The sequence below is a fragment of the Protopterus annectens genome, chromosome 12.part0 (assembly GCF_019279795.1).
Source record: "Protopterus annectens isolate FY-2018-M chromosome 12.part0, PAN1.0, whole genome shotgun sequence".
In the NCBI taxonomy this organism is placed as follows: domain Eukaryota; kingdom Metazoa; phylum Chordata; order Ceratodontiformes; family Protopteridae; genus Protopterus; species Protopterus annectens.
The window spans coordinates 145,157,162-145,178,519 of NC_056746.1; the positions used below are offsets into that span (position 1 = coordinate 145,157,162).

At 44.2% G+C, this 21,358-nt stretch overlaps 1 protein-coding gene across 1 annotated transcript in view; it reads left to right on the forward strand.

Moving 5' to 3' along the window:
• The window catches only part of MARF1 (meiosis regulator and mRNA stability factor 1), a 2,255,654-nt gene that overhangs the window by 1,125,058 nt on the left and 1,109,238 nt on the right, over positions 1-21,358 (forward strand). The window contains exon 11 of the mRNA XM_044088896.1: positions 21,054-21,134. Coding sequence (XP_043944831.1) covers positions 21,054-21,134 — 81 coding nt within the window. The remainder of the gene's footprint in view (positions 1-21,053; positions 21,135-21,358) is intronic.

Genomic DNA, 21,358 nt, shown 5'->3' on the forward strand with positions numbered 1-21,358 from the left:
CAACCCATTTGTTATGACTGCAGATGCTATCCAGTTCGGACGTCTACATTTGTGGTAGGTACAAAACTGTACTTTCCTGATTCTCACCAGTTCCTTTATAAAAGCCCTTCTGCTGACCCAGAAACTATTTCTCAGGGTCCCAAGGGGATTAAGGCCTCTACTGCTAAAAACCCTTTACCTTCAGAGAGAGATTCCAGAGCATTAGAAAGGTGGGGGGAAAAAGGTGTATAGATCAGCCACATTAACCATGAGGCCATTAAACTGTCAATTTCATATACCGGCATTTCTTGCTATTTCAGCTGAAAAGCAAAATGACACAAACAGAACAACCAGATTTGAAAGAGTTGCAGGATTTGTTGCATGGAGCAGAACAAGTGGGGAAACATACCTTACAGTGTGGTTTTGATGCTTTAGAGGCCTCATGTAGAGCTGCTGTCACGGGGTCTGTCGTACGTAGACACGCTTGGCTCAAAGAGCAAACCTTACCAGATCATGTCAAAGCAAAGTTATTAGATGCACCACTACAAAAAGATGTATTGTTTGGTGTTAAAGCGGAGGAGGTACTAAAGAAAATGGAGGAAAAAGCGAAATCTATGCAAACAGTTAAAGATTTCTTGCAGGTGCAGCCTCCACACTTCAGCAGAAACTGGCCTTCAAAAAATTGGTCCCTTCCAGCCACGGACAGACCCCAAAGGAGTAGATACAGACACCCAAGGGGTAGAGGACAACCTCAAGGATCTTACAGAGCTAGGCAGTGGCAAGCACCAGCCCCAAGAGGTGGATAGACCACAGTCATTTAGAAAACAGACACCAATGACTTTCCCCTATGCCTGCCAAACAAAGCAATAATGGCAGCACCTTTGGGCGGAAAACTGGCCTTATTTTCAAAAAACTGGCACATTGTTACAAAGGACAAATGGATTCTGAATATTATAGACAGAGGCTACAGGTTCCACTTTCACACCCTTCCAAAAATGAGAGGCATGCCAAACCTGCCACAAAATCAATGGGCAGAGGCACAAAAACAAATTTCCGCTTTCGTGGATATGAAAGCAATTCAAGAGGTACCTGCAAAAGAACAAGGTCAAGGTTTTTATTCAAGACTATTTCTGGTACCAAGGAAGGACAAAGACTGGAGACCCATCTTAGACCTATCTATTCTAAACACATATCTAGAGGTACCAAAATTCAAGATGCTCATATTACAGCAGCTTCTTCCCATGCTGGGCAAGGAGTCTTGGCTGGTAACGTTGGACCTCAAGGAGGCATACCTGCATGTCCCTATCAGACAAGATTGCAGAAGATACCTCAGATTACTTGCAGGTTCAATCCATTATCAATTCTCTGCATTGCCCTTTGGCTTATCTACTGCACCCAGAGTGTTTACGAAATGCCTGGCATCAGTAATTGCTTTCTGCAGACGAGGAATACAAATCTGCCCATATCTGGACGACTGCCTGATCCAAGCGGACAGCAAGGGCATTCTATTGCAGCATCTGGCGTTTGTAATAAAACTGTTAAACTGCCTGGGGTACACAGTGAACAAAAAGAAATCAAAACTAATACCCTCTCAACAGATAATTTTCCTGGGTGCCAGCTTAAATACAACGGCCCAGATGGCTTACCTCCCGCCAGACAAACAAGGGCAACTGTCTAAATACTTCAACAAAATGGCAACTTTAACCAGGCTAACTGCAAGGAAAATCCTGCAGGCTGTGGGGTTCATGGCATCTTGCATAAAGCTGCATATGAGGAAACTACAATGGTACCTAAAAAACTTATGGTCTCAACACAGCCACAGCTTGGAAACAATTTTACCATTCATTCCATGCCTTCAAAAGGAATTTTTGTGGTGAGCTCAAGCATGCCAAAGAAACACGGGTCTCCCTTTCTGTATACCACAAGCAAGTCAAATCATCACAACAGATGCCTCAGACTACGCCTGGGGAGCACACATGGCAGATCAGTGCATCCAGGGAAAATGGTCCCAAAAACAGATGCACCTACACATCAACCAAAAGGAGATGCTAGCTGTGCAAAATGCTCTTATGACCTTCAACGACCTACTGCATCCGGGCCAGCTATTAATAAGGACAGACGACACCACAGTCATGTAGTACATAAACAGGGAGGGACACATTCATACCCCCTGTGCAGGCAAGCTATGACCCTGTGGAACACAGCATTGGAATTACAAGTTCAACTGCAGGCACAATTCCTGCCAAGGAAGGAAAACACACTGGCAGACATCTTAAGCAGAATTATGACAGACCCACACCAATGGAAGTTGCACCTTCAAGTCTTCTCAAAGATAACTCAAGCATGGTGACAGCCAGACATAGATCTATTTGCTACCCACAGAAATTACCAGTTGGAAAAATTCTGCTCAAGGACCTATCATCCACAGGCCTGGAAAGTGGACGCACTCTCTCTCAATTGGACAGCATTGACAGTCTATGCCTTCCCTCCTCTACCTCTACTGACCAAAGTCCTATTAAAAACCAGAGCAGAGAGGCCACAAATGATTCTCTTTGCTACAGACTGGCCACGACAGCACTGGTGTCCTCTCCTAAAGAGCCTGTCACACTCACCACCATGGATCCTACCTCAAGTTCCTCTTCTGTTGTCCCAGCACAACAAGACCCTTCACAGCCAGCTCAGAACTCTAAATCTAGTTGCATGGAAAATACCTTAATTTGCCAACAGACTCTCCTCTCCAAAGAGGTACAGGATGTCATCTTGGAGGCCAGGAGACCCTCTACTAGAAAAACCTACTCCGCCAAATGGAAAAGATTTTGTTCCTGGAATCAAGCAAAGGGCCAGAATCCTTGGGTAATAAATATACTTCAGATTTTAAAGTACCTAGCTGAGATGTTAAACAGTGGCCTTTCCTTCTCTTCCATCAAGATCCACGCTTCAGCCATTTCAGCACAATACAATACGGATCCTCCTTTATTCTCACATCCTCTATTAAGGCAGTTCCTCAGAGGGGCAAAAAATATAAAACCCCCACAGAAACCACCAGCTCCAGCTTGGGACCTCAACTTCGTATTGGAGAAGCTGACACTGCCTCCTTTTGAGCCGGCTTCTTCAGCAGAGCTACAATACTTGTCGTGGAAAACAGCCTTGCTTCTGGCTATTACCTCAGCACGCAGGGTTTCGGAGCTACAGGCCCTCATGGCTGTGCAACCATTCATCATTTTCCATCAGAACAGGGTTTCCTTACGAACCAACCTTACCTTCATGCCAAAGGTAGTATCCAGTGTGGCTTTGAATCAGACTATTCATTTACCTTCCTTTTATCCAAATCCACAGAACAAAGGGGAGAGGCTACTACACTCCTTGGACGTTCACAGGCAACTTCGTTATTACTTGGACAGAACAAAGTCATTCAGGAAATCTGAGCAGCTCTTTGTGTCCTATGCTACAGGTGCTCAAGGAAAGGCTCTTTCCAAACAGACCATTTCAAAATGGATAGCCCACTGCATACGCTTTTGTTATTCATTTCATGGAAAATCAGTGCCTGCATACATCAGATCCCACTCCACCAGGGCTACAGCTACCTCAGCAGCTTTCCTCAGGGGGGTACCTACCAAGGACATTTTGGACATTTGGAAGCAGCTACTTGGAGTTCAGTGCACACTTTCACCAAGCACTACCACCTTCCACTATACTCATAATCTAGAGCGGGCTTTGCCACAGCAGTCCTGCAGGGCATTCTAGCCCCTCCTAATTCCGCTTAGTACCAGCCACCCCTACTTAGCTTTGGGATTCTACCCAAGTGTGATGACTGCAGCTGTATGCACAATGAACATAGTACAGTTTTGTACCTACCATAAATGTAGATGTTAGAGTGCTCATACAGCTGCAGTCCAGGTTACCCTCCCTCCATCCCCTCTTAGGACAGGGCTTATGACAAACACCTTTAACATACAACCTATTTGGGGTATTCCTTCATGGTGTATTTCCTTCCAACTACTGTTTTGATTTATTTACTTATGTATGTTTGCATAACATCATGTATTGCCTTCCTTTCTGGGGGCACCTCACATCTGGGGCAAGAAAAACTGAAGAAAATGGCGTCGGCTGCCTCTTTTATACCCCTGTCGCTCTGACGTCAGGGAGGAAGCGACGACAACCGACGCTGGACCTAGACTTTGGAATTCGGTTGACCGAGGAACCGCCTGATGGCAGGATAACCCAAGTGTGATGACTGCAGCTGTATGAGCACTCGAACATCTACATTTATGGTAGGTACAAAACTGTACTTTCTACTTGGACAGGACTAAACCTCAAAGGAAATTTTTACAACTGCTGGTGGCATTTGCTGCAGTGGCTGAGGGGAAGGCTATTTCAAAGCAAATAATTTCTAAATGGATAAGCCATTGCATTCATTTCTGCTATAAGCACCATGGAAAACCTATCCCCCAGGGAATCAGCCCTCACTCCACCAGGGCTGCATCTACCTCTACAGCCTCTCTCAGAGGCGTGCCTACCAGGGACATCTAAAAGCTGCTTCCTGGAGTTCTGTACATACTTTCACCAAGCATTATCATCTGCCAATTTTCTCTAAATCCAGAGCTGGCTTTGCCACTGCAGTCTTGTAGGGCCTTTTAGCTGGCCCTAATGCTATCTAAATTCGTCCTCCCAGCTTTGGGGATCTACCCAAATGTAATGACTGCAAAAGTGAAACACGAAGAACATAGTACAGTTGTGTACACTTACCATAAATGTAGATGTTCGAGTGTATTCACTGTTGCAGTCCTGGTTACCCTCCCTCCAGCCCCCTAACTTCTTTTGGCTATACATCTGCTTTCCTTTACTATGCTTAAAAGCCTTTTTGGAGTATTTGCTTTTTTCTTAGAGGTATAGCTTTGTACTTTTATATTGAATTGTTTCCCATTAGGGTGGCACCTGACATCTGGGGCAAAAAAAACTGATGTAATGGCGTCGGCTGCATGTTTTATACCCTCTGACGCCATGGAAGAAGGGACAGCAACCGACACAGGACCCAAGACTTTGTTAATCAGGCCGACTGAGGGCTACCTGCAAGCAGATAACCCAAATGTAATGACTGCAATAGTGAATACTCTCGAACATCTGCATTTATGGTAAGTGTACACAACTGCACTTTCTGATGCCAAGGAAAGATTCTTGGAGACTAGTTCTGAATCTTTCCTTTTTGAATCTATTTGTGATGGTGCCTCAAGTTCAAAATATCCTTTCACAACTTGTAGCCTATTATTCCCCTTTTGAAGTTTACCTTGTTTTTATCACATTCATATAAATCCAGATTTCACGCTTAAGATTTTCTGTATCTGGATCACACTTTCAGTTCTCTGCATTACCCTTTCATCTATCCACTGCTCAAAGGGTGTTCACAGAGCGTCTAGCTCATGTGGTAGCCTACTACAAACTGCGGGGTGTTCACATTTTTCCATATGTAGATGACTTGCTTATCTTAGTCTTTTCAATGTGCCAGGACTCTCTCACCTGGATTAGAGATCTCCCAGGAGAACATACAAAAGTCTTTAACTCCTCACAGGATTGCTTTCCTGAGATGCCTCCTAGATACCACAGTTGAAAGTTTTTTCCTCCAAATGAAACCTAGATCTTTTCCTGAGTTTTTCACACAGACAGCGGTCTTAATCAGGGAATTTCTCAGGTTTTTGGGTTTCATGGCTTATTATTCTCATGATCTCTCTTGCAAGGTTCTACATGATAAAATACAACAATATCTAAAATTTCTATGGTCCCATTCTCATCAACATCAGATGAAATTCCAGATTCCAGTTTTGTGGGTTGTGAAAAGGGAGATTGTTTTGGGGGCTTGGCAACACCAGTTGTATTAGAATCTAGGTCCCCCATTTTTCTTTCCAGCTCCAGCATCGTGTGCAACGACTGATGCCTCAGACTTTGTTTAGGAAGTAGTGTCTGGGGAAGATCATACTGAGTCTTTGGAACAGAGAGACCAAAAATCACAAATGTTAAAAAAGATGTTGGCACTTGCATGTGCTTTCAACTCTTAATTTTTTATGGTCCATGGAACCTGTAAAAGTGTTTACAGACAGCACCACATTGATGTACATAAAAAGGGAGTTACCAGGTTTTGCCTTATGTGCAGATTAGCCATGGTAGCATGGGGGTAGTATAGCTTCTTAGCACAGTCTCACTCTGGGGATCATAGTCAAAGCAAAGTTGTGTGGCACACAAGCAGAGCAGGACTAGGATAGACCCTCACAAATCAGATGAGGGGGTGTTCCCTGAATTGAAATAGCAGCGGGGAACACGTCAAGTAGATATTTTTGCATCTCCTCACAACCAGTTAGCAAAATTCTGCTCTAGGACTGTCTGCAAGAAGGCCTTGAAGATAGGTGCCATTTATTTTCCTTGGTCAGGAATGTTCTTGTATGCTTTTCTACCCTTTCCACTAGTTTCCAGGGTCATTCTGTGGATTCAGAAGGATGTCTGCAAAGATCATTGGGGTGACCACCTTCTGGCCAAGGCAAGAGTAACTCTGCCTTCTTTTGGAAATGGCGATTGACAAGTTACTACAGTCTTTGACTGGATGTAGTCGCACAAGACGAGAGCTGGTAGATAGCATCCCAGTTCCAACTAACTGTCTGGCTGATAGTATATCACTGTCTTTTATTCACCCTTTTTCTGAGGATGATCAGCAGGTATTAAAGTAGATGGGAAAATCTACTTCTAGAACGTCATGTTAATAAATAGAAAATATTTTCCAGTTGGTGCAAAGAAAGGAAAAAGCAGCTATTCAGGCCTTCTCTGGTGCTACATTATTTGTGTGATTTACTATCCTCTGGCCTGTCTTACTCCTCCATCAAGATTAATTTGCCTGTAATCTCAGCATGTCTGCCCATGGATCCACTTATTTTAACAAAGTCTCTTGTCAAAATGTTTTTAAAGGCGTATTACGAAGCCTGCAGGAAAACCGTGTCCTTGGGATATTAATTTTCTCTTGGCAAAACTAACACTTGCTACATTTGAACCAGTTCATTAGATGTTCATCGTGCATACAGCTGCAGTCATAACAGATGGGTTTTCCTGCCGTCAGGCGGGTCCTCGGTTGGCAGAATTCCAAAGTCTAGGTCCGGCGTCGGATGTCGTTGCTTCTTCCCTGACGTCAGTGTGACAGGGGTATAAAAGAACCAGCCGAAGCCATTTTCTTCAGTCTTTCTTGCCGTGCGGTGCCCGAAGCAGAAGCAGTTCGCAAGTGCCGGTCGGCCAGCTCCTGAGATTACGAATATTTTTCAACCGAAGTCTTCTTGAAAGCTAAGTACCCCGTTGGGGAAACTTTTCTTGCCTCAGACCGATGTCAGACATAGTTAATAATTGCATTTCAAGTGGGAAGCAAATACCGCATAAGGATTTTCATTCCCTCTGCATTCCTTGCCTAGGCCCAGACCACGACGTCTCGGCCTGTCGTTTTTGTGCTACATTCAACAGACGCACTATTAAGAGTCGGGCGGAGTTCGCCCAACACTATTTTGGCAAAAAGTTTAATTACATTATGTCATCGGATACTCCGACTCCAGTTTTGAGTAAAAGACGCAAAGATAAGGACCGACATACGAGGTCCGCGACTTCAACCGACACCACGCTAAAGCCGACTACAGGTGGTCCGGTTCTCAGCGAGGCACCTATGCAGCCCCTGACTACCGATGACACTTCATTGGCGGTTTCTTCTGTGCCCAAGGTTGCAGGCTCTTCGGCCCACACCGTGACTACAGATACCAAAGCCACTCTTGGCGGTGAAACTCAGAGTTTAGACAGGCCTGCCACCTCTCAAGGTGTCTTCAGGCCTTCTTCTTTTTCCATTAAGGCTTTCACTAAGTCTAAAGCAGCCATGCATACTAAAAGACAAGCTCCACAGGGCCCCCCTCAAGGCCCCATGCCTAAAAAGCAGATGCTCAAAATGGCTGAGGATTTGATTACTGTTATCAGGGGGTCTCACCGGACAAAGGCCCAGAGTGGAGGAAGAATCCCCTTCCTCGGACCAGGCCTCCATTATTTCAGAACATTCTGAAGACCAGGAACATTCATACTCCCCTTTTGAAGATTCTGATGCAGAGGAGTCCATTCCCTCTGTCTCCCCCCCTGAGGATTACTCTTTTGGGGAAACCTTACATACCTTGAGGGAACACTTCCACTGGGAAGGCCAAGAGTACTCAGACTCCAAGAAAAGGCTTAGGGATTTCCTTTTGCTCCCCCAGCACAGGCCTCTGGCTATTCCTCCTGTATTAGACATACTAGATGTGTATTCGGAGGCTTGCCTTAACCCAGATTCTTTACCTCCAGCTCCAGTCAAGCCTGACGGGTATTACCGGGTTCCTGAGTCACACCAATTCCTGTACAAAAGCCATGCGGCTGACCCAGAAACTATTTCACAGGGTCCCAAGGGAATTAAGGCCTCCACTGCTAAAAATCCATTACCTTCAGAGAGAGATTCCAGAGCTTTAGAAAGGTGTGGGGGGGGAAGGTATACACCTCGGCCACCTTAACCATGAGGGCATTAAACTGTCAGTTCCATATGTTAAAGTACCAACAGTTTCTGTTATCACAGTTGAAAAGCAAAATGTCACAACCTGAACAACCAGACTTGAAGGAGTTGCAGGATTTGTTACATAGTGCAGAGCAAGTGGGTAAACATACCTTGCAATGTGGTTTTGATGCTTTAGAGGCCTCATGTAGAGCTGCTGTTACAGGATCAGTCATACGTAGACATGCTTGGCTCAGAGCAATCCTTACCAGATCATGTCAAAGCTAAATTACTAGATGCACCTCTTCAAAAAGATGTATTGTTTGGTGTTAAAGCTGAGGAGGTATTAAAGAAAATGGAGGAAAAGGCAAAATCAATGCAAACAGTGAAAGATTTCCTACAGGTACAACCTCCACGTTTCAGTAGAAATTGGCCTTCAAAAAATTGGTCCTTTCCAGCCACGGACAGACCCCAAAGAGGTAGATACAGGTGCCCGAGGGGTAGAGGGCAATCTCAAGGATCGTTTAGAGGCAGACAATGGCAAGCACCTACACAAAGAGGTGATGAGGATAGTTCACAGCCATTCAGAAAGCAGAACCAATGACTTTCCCCTTTGCATGCCAAGCAAGGCTCAAATGTCAGCACCTTTAGGCGGAAAACTGGCATTTTCGAAAAATTGGCATATTGTCACAAAAGACAAATGGATCCTGGACATTATAGACAGAGGCTACATATTCCACTTTCACACCCTTCCAAAAATGAGAGGCATGCCAAACCTGCCACACAATCAAAGGGCAGAGGCACAAAAACAAATTTCAGATCTCATGGACATGAAAGCTATTCAAGAGGTACCTGCACAAGAACAGGGTCAAGGTTTTTACTCCAGACTATTCCTGGTACCAAGGAAGGGCAAAGATTGGAGACCTATTTTGGACCTATCCATCCTAAACCCATTTTTACTCGTGCCAAAATTCAAGATGCTCACATTACAGCAGCTTCTTCCCATGCTGGGCAAGGAGTCTTGGCTGGTAACATTGGACCTCAAGGAGGCATACCTGCATGTCCCAATCAGACAAGATTGCAGAAGATACCTCAGATTTCTTGCAGGTTCAATCCTTTATCAATTCTCTGCATTGCCCTTTGGCTTATTTACTGCACCCAGAGTATTCACGAAATGCCTGGCATCAGTAATTGCCTACTGCAGACTTCAAGGGATACAAATATACCCATATTTGGACGACTGCCTGATCCAAGCAGACAGCAAGCACATACTTCTGAAACATCTGGCGTTTGTAATAATGTTGTTGAATTCTCTGGGATACACAGTCAACAAAAAGAAATCAAGGCTAATACCCTCTCAAACAATAATTTTCCTGGGTGCCAGCTTGAATACAAATACCCAGATCGCCTACCTCACGCCAGAGAAACAAGGGCAACTAACTCAGTACTTCAGAAAACTGGCAACTTTCACCAGGCTGACTGCAAGGAAAATCCTGCAGGCTCTGGGATTCATGGCATCTTGCATTCTACTAATCCCATGTGCAAAGCTGCATATGAGGAAACTTCAATGGTACCTAAAAAACCTATGGTCTCAACACAGCCACAGTTTGGAAACAATAATACCACTGATTCCATGCCTTCAAAAGGAATTTCTGTGGTGGGCTCAAGCATGCCAAAGAAACACAGGTCTCCCATTCTGCAAGCCTCAAGCAAATCAAGTGATCACAACAGACACCTCGGACTACGCCTGGGGGGGCGCACATGACAGATCGGTGCATTCAGGGCAAATGGTCCCAAAAAGAAAAGCACCTACACATCAATCAAAAGGAAATGCTAGCAGTAATAAATGCTATTATAGCTTTCAAAGACCTACTGCATCCAGGCCAGCTATTGATAAGGACAGACAGCACCACAGTAATGTGGTACATAAACAGGGAGGAACCCATTCATACCCCCTATGCAGGCTAGCCATGTCTCTTTGGAACATGGCTCTGGAATTACAAATCGAACTTCAAGCACAGTACCTGCCAGGCAAGGAAAACACGCTGGCAGACAACCTAAGCAGAAATATGACAGATCCACACGAATGGAAGTTGCATCCTCAAGTTTTTACAAAGATAATTCAAGCATGGGGAAGGCCAGACATAGATCTCTTTGCCTCCCACAGAAATCACCAATTGGAAAAATTTTGCTCAAGGACCTTTCATCCACAGGCCTGGAAAGTGGACGCACTCTTTCAGTTGGACAACAATGACAGTTTATGCCTTTCCACCTCTTCCTCTGCTGCCCAAAGTTCTATTAAAAACCAGAGCAGACAGACCAAAGATGATTCTCATTGCTCCAGACTGGCCAAGACAACACTGGTACCCACTCCTGAGGAGTCTGACGCATTCCCCACCATGGATCCTGCCTCTAATGCCTCTTCTACTGACTCAGCACAACTTCAAAACTCTTCATAGTCAGCTGAAAACACTCAATCTAGCCGCATGGAAGATTCCTTAAATTCACAACAGACCCTACTCTCCAAAGAGGCGCAGGATGTCATTTTGGAGGCCAGAAGGCCTTCTACTAGAAAAGCTTACTCCGCAAAATGGAAACGGTTTTGTGCCTGGAATGGGAAAAAGGGTCAGAATCCTGGAATATTGAATTTACCTCAAATATTACAGTACCTAACTGAGATGCTAAGCAGTGGGCTTTCATTCTCCTCCATCAACATCCATGTCTCGGCCATTTCTGCAGAATACAACACTGATCCTCCTTTATTCTCTCACCCCCTCTTAAGACAGTTCCTCAGAGGGGCTAAGAATATAAAACCCCCAAGGAAACAACCAGTACCTGCTTGGGACCTCAATTTCATTGCAGGAAAACTGACCCTGCCTCCTTTTGAGCCAGCTGCTTCAACAGAACTGCAATATTTGTCATGGAAAACAGCCTTCCTTCTGGCTATCACCTCAGCTCGCAGGGTTTCGGAACCACAAGCCCTCATGGCTGTGCAGCCTTTCATCATTTTCCATCAGGACAGAGTTTCCTTACAAACCAATCCTTCCTTTATGCCAAAGGTAGTATCCAGGGTAGCCTTGAAATCAGGCTATCCACTTACCTACCTTTTACCCTAATCCTCAAAACAAAGGGGAGAGACTACATTCCTTGGACATTCACAGACAGCTGCGTTATTATTATAGCAATAACCCACGCCTGGGTGTGGGTAATACGGGATTTACCCACGGTTGTCGTGGTTTGGTCCCGAGGGACCAAACAAAGACAACCGGTAATCCCGCATTCCACACCCAGAAGTGGGTTATTGCTATTATACTATGACATTATTTAAGAAAAGAAACAATTACTTTTCTTAAATAATGGCATTGTATAATGCCTCTTTGCTGCCCTTCCGCAGCTGGCTGGCATCCGGCAGTTCTGATGTACTGCATGCCTCACGCAGTACATCAGAGTTGTGGCCAAAAGCAATGGAGAAAGCAAGATCTCCATTGCTTTTTACTGTTCGCTATGTTAAATGGGTTTAACATCAGGCAGCTTTAAATAAACAACGGAGATGTCCGTTGCTTATTTTAAAGCTGTCTCGCTATGTCAAACCCATTTAACATAGCGAAACAGTAACGGAGATCTTGCTTTCTCCGTTGCTTTTTAGAACCTGTCTCGCTATGTTAAATGGGTTTAACATAGCGAGACAGTTTTAAAATAAGCAACGGAGATCTCCGTTGCTTATTTTAGCTGTCTCTATGTTAAACCCATTTAACATAGCGAGACATCTAAAAGCAACGGAGAAAGCAAGATCTCCGTTGCTTTTTACTATTGTCGCTATGTTAAAGGAGTTTAACATAGCGAGACAGCTTTAAAAAAAGCAACGGAGATCTCCGTTGCTTTTTTTAAACCTGTGTCGCTATGTTAAACTCTTTTAACATAGCGAGACAGTGTTTTAAAAAAAGACTTGTACTAATGGAAAAAGTCTGGGCGACCGGACCTTTTTCCATTAGTATAAGTCAATTTACAACGTGCACACTGGCCAATCAGCGTGCACGTTTTGGAATATTAATGGGGGGTCATGGTATAATTGGACAGAAAGCCTTTCAGAAAATCAGAGCAACTCTGTGTCCTATGCTACAGGAGCTCAAGGGAAGCCTATTTCCAAACAGACAATCTCAAAATGGATAGCCCACTGCATACGCTTTTGTTACTCTCTTCACGGTAAAACTGTACCTGCAGGCATCAGATCTCACTCCACAAGGGCCACAGCTACCTCTGCAGCTTTCCTCAGGGGGGTTCCTACCAAAGATATTTTGGAAGCAGCCACTTGGAGTTCTGTACATACTTTCTCCAAGCACTATCACCTACCATTATACTCCATATCTAGAGCAGGCTTTGCCACTGCAGTCTTGCAGGGCATCCTGGCTCCTCCTAGTTCCACCTAGTGCCTACCACCCCTTTTTTAGCTTTGGGATTCTACCCATCTGTTATGACTGCAGCTGTATGCACGATGAACATAGTACAGTTTTGTACCTACCATAAATGTTAGATGTTCGAGTGCTAATACAGCTGCAGTCCAGGTTTCCCTCCCTCCTTCCCCTCTTGGGACAGGCCTAATGCCTAACACCTTCTCATACAACCTGATTGGGGTATTCTTTTATGGTGTATTTGCTTGCAACTACTGTTTTTTGATTATATTGCATTGCATTATTACATAAATTTATGTATTGCCTTCCTTCTGGGGGCACCTGACATCTGGGGCAAGAAAAACTGAAAAGAAAATGGCGTCGGCTGGTTCTTTTATACCCCTGTCGCACTGACGTCAGGGAAGAAGCGACGACATCCGACGCCTGACCTAGACTTTGGAATTTGGCCGACCGAGGACCCGCCTGACGGCAGGAAAACCCATCTGTTATGACATGCAGCTGTATTAGCACTCGAACATCTACATTTATGGTAGGTGCAAAACTGTACTTTTTATTTGAAGATGTCCTTCATGGATGCATCTGCAGTCATAACAACTGGGTTGTCCTGTCGTCAGGCAGCCCTTCAGTCGGCCGGATTCCAAAGTCCAGGTCCGGCTTCGGCTGATGTCGCACTTCACCCGACGTCATCTCTGTTGGTCTTCGGGTATAAAGGCATCAGCCGACGCCATTTTCCTCAGTCTTTCTTGCCGTGGCGCCAAGCAGAAGCTGTTCGCAAGTGCCGGTCGGTCGGATCCAGAGATTACTTCTACCGAATACTACTTGAAGACTTCTAAAGCTAAGTACCCCGTTGGGGACTCTTTCTTGCCTCAGCCGATGTCAGAAAAAGTTAATAATTGTTTAACCTGTGGGAAACAAATACCTCATAAGGATTTCCACTCTTACTGTCTGCCTTGTTTAGGCCCAGCCCACGACGTAGCAGCCTGTTCGGCCTGTGCTTCTTTCAACCGACGAACGCTTAGGCGTCGGTCGGAGTTTGCTGAACAGTTTTCGGTTCTGATTTTGCGTATATTATGCAGTCGGACCCTCCGACTACCCAAACTGCTAAAAACGCAAAGATAAAGACCGACACTCATGTCCGCGGTTTCTGCGAAACCATGGTTAAGCAAATCATGAGTGTCTCGGTTTCGGCGAAACCGAAAGCTGATCAAAATACAGCAGAATCTATCACTACCACTGAGGCCCCTGCTACTTCTCTTGAATCGGCCTCAGAAATTTTATCCACTACGGTGGTTGCCACTGACTTATCAGACACCATTCCCTTGGATGTGTCTACCCCAGCACGTGGTGCTGCTAGGCCTCCAGCAGCCATGTCCATTAAGGCCTTTGCCAGGGCCAAAGCAGCCAAAACTGCTAGAACAGTGCCTGCTAAACCCCTACAACACGGTCCTCTTCTAGTTCACAAATGCTTACCCTGGCAGAAGATTTAATTTCATTAATTAGGGGATCTCAGTCTCACCCAGACAGGGCCTCTCAGCCCCCAGAGAAGAGACCTAGGGCAGAGCCCCCCGAGCCTGTGTCCTCTGATGATTCTGCTGATGAATCAGACATAACAGACCAGCCAGAGGCTCCTTTCTCCAATTTTGAAGACTCAGATGCTGAAGAATCCATTCCAGCTGCCTCCCCACCAGAAGAATTTTCCTTTGGGGAAACCTTACATGCCATGCGAGAGCAGTTCCAATGGCAGCAGCAGGATTTCTCAGACTCCAGAAAAAGACTTAGAACCTTTCTGCACCTTCCACAACAAAGGCCCTTAGCTATACCTCATGTGCTCTCTGTAGTGGATGATGCCTTCAATGATGCCTGCTCTGCACCAGATTCTTTACCTCCAGCCCCTGCCAAACCAGACAGATTTTACAGGGTACCAGACACTCATCACCACCTTTACAAGGCCCCACTTGCAGACCCCGAAACTATATCCCAGGGTCCCAAGGCAGTAGCCGCGACCACAGCTAAAAACCGTATTCCTTCTGAAAGGGAAGCCAGGTCTTTAGACAGATGGGGCAAAAAGGTTTACTCTTCAGCTACTCTCTCAGCTAGAGCTTTAAACTGACAGTTTCACATGATACAATACCAAGAGTTTATGCTTGATCAGTTAACAAAAAAGCTATCCTCTGATGAATCAATTGATAAGAAATATGTATTAGAAATGGTAAATAACATACAACAGGTTAGTAACCATTCCTTAAAATGTGGCTATGATGCACTGGAGGCTTCATTTAGATCAGCCATGACTGGCACAGTGATAAGAAGGCATGCATGGCTAAAGGAACAAGCTTTACCAGATCATGTTAAAGCTAAGTTATTAGATGCTCCTATGGATAAGACCAGCTTGTTTGGTACACCTGCCCAGCAGGTAATGAAGAAAATGGAAGAAAAGGCAAAATCTGTTCAAACGGTTAAAGATTTCTTGCAGGTCCAACCCCCAAGGTTTAGCAGGAACTGGCCTGCCAAAAATTGGTCCTTTCCTGACTCCACAAGATCCCAAAGGGGCAGGAATAGACGTTCCAGAGGCAGAAACCAATCCAGAGGAGGTGCCTACAGAGGACGACAGTGGCAAGGTAACAACAGAGGCACAGACACAACCACTGCCACTACAACAACACAGCCACAGTGACTTAACTCTAAATCCGCCTACCAGGGAACAAATAACAGCTACATTAGGTGGCAAATTAACCTTATTTTCAAAGAACTGGCACTATATCACAAAAGACAAGTGGATTTTACAAACCATAGATCAAGGTTACCGGTTCCACTTCCACACCTTACCAGTCAAAAGAGGAATGCCAAATCTACCTCCAAATCAAAAAACAGAGGCTCTACAACAGATAATGCAGTTAGCAAACATGAGAGCTGTGGAAAGAGTGCCAAAAACAGAACAAGGAAAGGGATTCTACTCAAGACTATTCCTAGTTCCAAGAAAGGAAAAAAGTTGGAGACCTATTCTCGACCTGTCCACCTTAAATACATACATCATTGTCCCAAAATTCAAAATGCTGACCCTACAGCAACTTCTTCCCATGCTGGGCAAGGAGTGTTGGCTGGTAACTCTAGATCTCAAGGAGGCATACCTGCACGTCCCCATTCGACCAATCTGCAGAAGATACCTCAGATTTCTTGCAGGATCAGAGCACTATCAATTCTCAGCATTGCCCTTTGGCTTATCTACTGCGCCCAGAGTATTCACAAAATGCCTGGCATCAGTAATCGCCCACTGCAGACTACAGGGAATTCAAATTTACCCATACCTGGACGACTGCCTGCTACAAGGGGACAACAAAAGCAAGCTGACAACAGATTTACAAAGGGTCATTTACTTGCTACAAGCACTGGGATACACAGTCAATCTACAAAATCAAGGCTGATACCATCCCAGACAAGGACATTCTTGGGCGCGGAATTGGACACAGTAAAACAAATGGCTTTCCTAACTGCAGAAAAACAGAGAACTCCCTCTTTACTTCTTGGCACTAACAAAACAGAACAAGTTAACAGCAAGAAAAGTACTGCAGGCCTTGGGCTTCATGGCATCATGCATAATCTTGGTCCCACTTGCCAGACTACATATGAGAAAACTACAGTGGTACCTAAAGAATTTATGGTCCCAACACAGGCACAGCCTAGAAACAGAAATTCCACTAATTCCATGCTTAAAACAGGAGTTCCTATGGTGGGCTCAAGCATGCCAGTCAAACCCAGGGCTACCCTTTCGCAGATGTCAAGCAAGCCAGACCATCACAACAGACGCTTCAGACCTAGGATGGGGGGCCCACATGCTGGACAAATGCGTGCAAGGATTGTGGACGCAGGATCAACTTCACCTGCACATCAACCTAAAAGAAATGCTGGCAGTAAAACTGGCAATTCAAAACTTCAGACCATTTCTCAAAGAGGGCCAGTTGATGATAAGGACAGACAACACCACAGTCATGTGGTACATCAACAAACAGGGAGGCACCCATTCATACCCCCTATGCAGAATGACCTTGGAGCTGTGGAACCTGGCACTCAGCTACAACATCCAGTTACAGGCAATATTTGTACCGGGAAAAGAAAATACTCTAGCAGACATTCTAAGCAGAACCACATCGGATGCCCACGAATGGATGCTACATCCGGACATCTTCAAGACCATCTCAAAGAAATGGGGATTGCCTCAGATAGATCTATTTGCTTCCCCTCTCAATCACCAGCTCAAAAAGTTCTGCACAAGGACATTCCACCCACTAGCATGGAAAGTGGATTCGCTCTCCTTCAGCTGGAAAGGCCTAACAGCATATGCATTCCCACCTCTTCCCTTGATACACAAGGTATTACTAAAAATCAAGGAAGAACGTCCAAGGATAATCCTAATAGCTCCAAACTGGCCAAGACAACACTGGTACCCACTGCTGAGGAGCATGTCTCAGAACAATATGTGGCCAATACCCTGATGCCTTTGATGTTAACTCAGAACAACTACAGCATCATGCATCCAAACCTCAAAACGTTGCAACTGACTGCATGGAACATCACATAGCAGCAGCTGATCCAGAACTTTCCCAAAGAGTTAAAGACATTATTCTTGAAGCCCGCAGACCTTCAACAAGAAGGAACTATGCAGGAAAATGGAAAAGGTTTGTCATTTGGAGTACTGAAAGAGGAAAAGATGTGTCAAACATAGATATGCCTAACATTCTGGAGTATCTGGCAGAACTTCTACATTCAGGCCTGTCCTACTCCTCCATCAAGATACATGCATCAGCTATATCAGCAGAATACAGCTTTGATCCACCTGTTTTTCACACCCATTACTCAGACAGTTCCTCAGAGGAATCAAGAATGTAAAACCTCCAAGGAAACCACCATTACCAGCTTGGGACTTGAACTTTGTGCTAGAAAAATTGACACTATCACCCTTTGAGCCAGCAGCAACAGCAGACCTACAGCATCTATCGTGGAAAACCGCCTTCCTACTGGCAATAACCTCAGCCAGGAGGGTTTCTGAACTCCAGGCCCTAATGGCAGTACAACCCTTCCTAATCTTCCATCAAGATAGTGTCCATGAGGACTAATCCTACATTTATGCCTAAGGTGGTATCCAGAGTGTCTTTAAACCAGGCAATCCACCTACCTACCTTCTTTCCCAACCCACAAAACAGAGGGGAAAGAATACTGCATACCTTGGATGTACATAGACAGCTACGCTACTACCTGGACAGAACAAAAAGTAGCAGAAAAACTGATCAGCTTTTTGTAGCCTATGCAACAGGAAGGGAAGGAAAAGCTATTTCCAAACAGACAATCTCCAAATGGATAGGAAATTGCATACGATTCTGTTACATGGAAAACCAATTCCACAGAACATAAGACCTCATTCTACAAGGGCAACAGCCACTACCACAGCCTTTTTACGAGGAGTGGCAACCAAAGACATTATTGAGGCGGCTACTTGGACCTCCGTGCATACATTTGCCAAGCATTATAATTTGCCTCTATATTCCAGATCCCGAGCAGGGTTTGCCACTGCTGTACTGCAAGGGATCCTAAACACACCATAATCTAGTTTCTTCCTCCTCCCCTAGTTGGCTATGGTATTCTACCCAGTTGTTATGACTGCAGATGCATCCATGAAGGACATAGTACAGTTTTGTACCTACCATAAATGTAGATGTCCGAACTGGATAGCATCTGCAGCCAGGATTACCCTCCCTCCTTCCCCTCTGTGGTACTCCTAGGGTGTTTACCCTCCTAATAGCTAGCTGGTGGGGGGGAGTCTTTTATGGTGTATTTGTTGTATATATGTACATACATGCTTATTTTTTGTGTTTACCACTATCTTTTTGGAAACATTGGCATTTATCCAAAATTTTTAGCCTTCGAGGGCTACTGGCATCTGGGGCAAGAAACACTGAGGAAAATGGCGTCGGCTGATGCCTTTATACCCGAAGACCAACAGAGATGACGTCGGGTGAAGTGCGACATCAGCGAAGCGGACCCGACTTTGGAATCCGGCCGACTGAAGGGCTGCCTGACGACAGGACAACCCAGTTGTTATGACTGCAGATGCTATCCAGTTCGGACATCTACATTTATGGTAGGTACAAAACTGTACTTTCTTGACCTGGAAAACTGTCTTGGTTATTGCTCTGATCTCTGCTTGAAGGGTATCAGAGTTGCAGGCTCTTATGGTGTGTTTACCATATCTAATTTTCCACAAGGGTATTATTTCTGTTGCAACCAATTCTTTATCTGTACTGAAAGTGATAGAGTTTACCTTAAGCCAAACTGGCCATCTTAGTCGTCTTTTCAGAACCTAAAATTGAGCAAGAAAGGATACTTCAAACCTTAGTTATCTATAAACCACTTTGATACTAACTTGATAGAATAAACTTCTGATCAGTTCATTTCTTTTGAAGTTATGAAAAAAATGACAACTAGTATCAAAACAGACCATTTCTAAGTGGTTATCCCATGGTAATGTTTTGTATTGCATCTACAGCAGTATTCCAGACAGGATCAAGGTTTATTCTGCTAGGGTCCTGGCTTCATCTGTGACTTTTTGGAATGGGAATGATTCCAGAGGTTTTCTAGAAGCAGCAGCTTTGTTCACTGCATACTTTGGCAAACCACTCTAAACTAGATTTCTTTTCCAGGTCTAAAATAGGCTTTGCTAGGACGATTTAGCCCCTGTTGCTCCTGAAACCTCATCCTTCCTGCTTCCAGACTTTTTAAGCTATGATAAAAGAACATAGCATAGCAGTAGATGTTTGATAACTGCTGCAACAGCAACTCCCTCCTTCCCCTTTATTTTAATGTTTTTTATACCAGGGTGTGTACACTTAATTTTTATTTTCCTCTCAGGGCTCTAGCCTCCCTCAATCTCTCTCTTGGCATAAAGGTCCCAAGGGCTTTGTGGGCAGACCTGGATTAGTCAACTCTGCTTGAGCTGACCAACTGTTTGGACGCATGTAAGGTGCCTTGAAGGTTTGGAAGCTGCCCTGCTGTTGTAGCCTTGGCAGGATGTAACCCATGTAGCTTAGGCTAGTGCAACAGTGACCATTTGAACATCTTCTATCATGGTAAGTTTACTTGATTAATTAGATTTTCCTTATTTTCTCTCTCTCTAATGGAGGCATAAGCCAAATCAGTGAAAGCTGTTAATTCGTTGACAAGCACCTTCATTTTACACTTTCTCTGAAGAAGAGTTAATTGCAGGGAGACTGGGCAATGTAGTTAAGTTTTCTCCAAGTAGAAGGGGACTTGCAGATGCATACCTCCTTTGAAAGTGAATTGCTGACAGTATTATATTTTGTCATCAGGCACAAAACAGCCCACTGGAATATGCGGTTTTCAAAGGCATTTCACCAAGTGATTTCATTCATATGTGTCTGCTACACAAAATTCTCTGAAGAATTAGTTTGCCGTGCCGTTGCCTTTTTGCCTGCCTCACTTTGTATTGTACTTCTGTTTCTTTCCCCATTTACCCACTACAGAAGGTCTTTGAAGTCAAGTAACAGGTACACACTCTTGTCAGTTGATTTGTGAAGAAGCCTTCTGCATTGAATTCTTACTACTCTCCCAGCCTTCTGCCTGTAAAGAGCATGGATGGGTTTTACTTTTAGAACTACAGTAGCTTTATATATTACTGTTATTCTTTCAGTCTTTCAGCAGTTGATGTGTGATAGTTGCCCACTGGAGAAGGCTTCCTCATAGATCAGCTGGTTTGGTGAGCACATATCTGTTAAAGTGCAGGTGGTCAGTGGTACATGCAGTCTTCATCTTAAAAGAATAAGAGATGGAGCTCTAAAGTTAGTAATAATTTATAAAACTTCCAATAATTAATTTACTCTGCACATTGCATGACAAGAATGATAAACCTCCAACCCCATCTTACTGTTGTGGCTACATTTTTATTTTCTTGCTCTAGTTTGTAGATATTTTTGGTAGTTTGAAATTAAATATAACATTTTGTGTCATTGTACAAGTGTCAGTGCCTGGTTGAATTCCTGTAACTGTTTAGTCATGACACAAGTTCAGTTTAATATTTAGTAAAAATGGGGAAAATCGCCTTAATTATAGTAAATGGAAGTTTTATATATTTACAGTTCTGAAGTGACTTCAATTCTTCAGGATGCCCCTGCCTGTTGCCTGCCTTTGTTCAAGCTAACCGAAATTTATGAGAAGAAGTAAGTATGCTAGTTTTCTGCATCAGTATTTTGTTCAATTTTTGTGTATATTTTAATCACCCAGGTCCAAATCGCTACATTAGAAATGCTCAGTTGTAAATACTGAGAAATGCACAAAACTACAGACCTGCATGTGTAATTAAGACAGGATAATGAAAAACACATACAGCTTACTTTAATGGATAACAGTGCATGTATTATCAGGTTACACTTCATATGTTAAC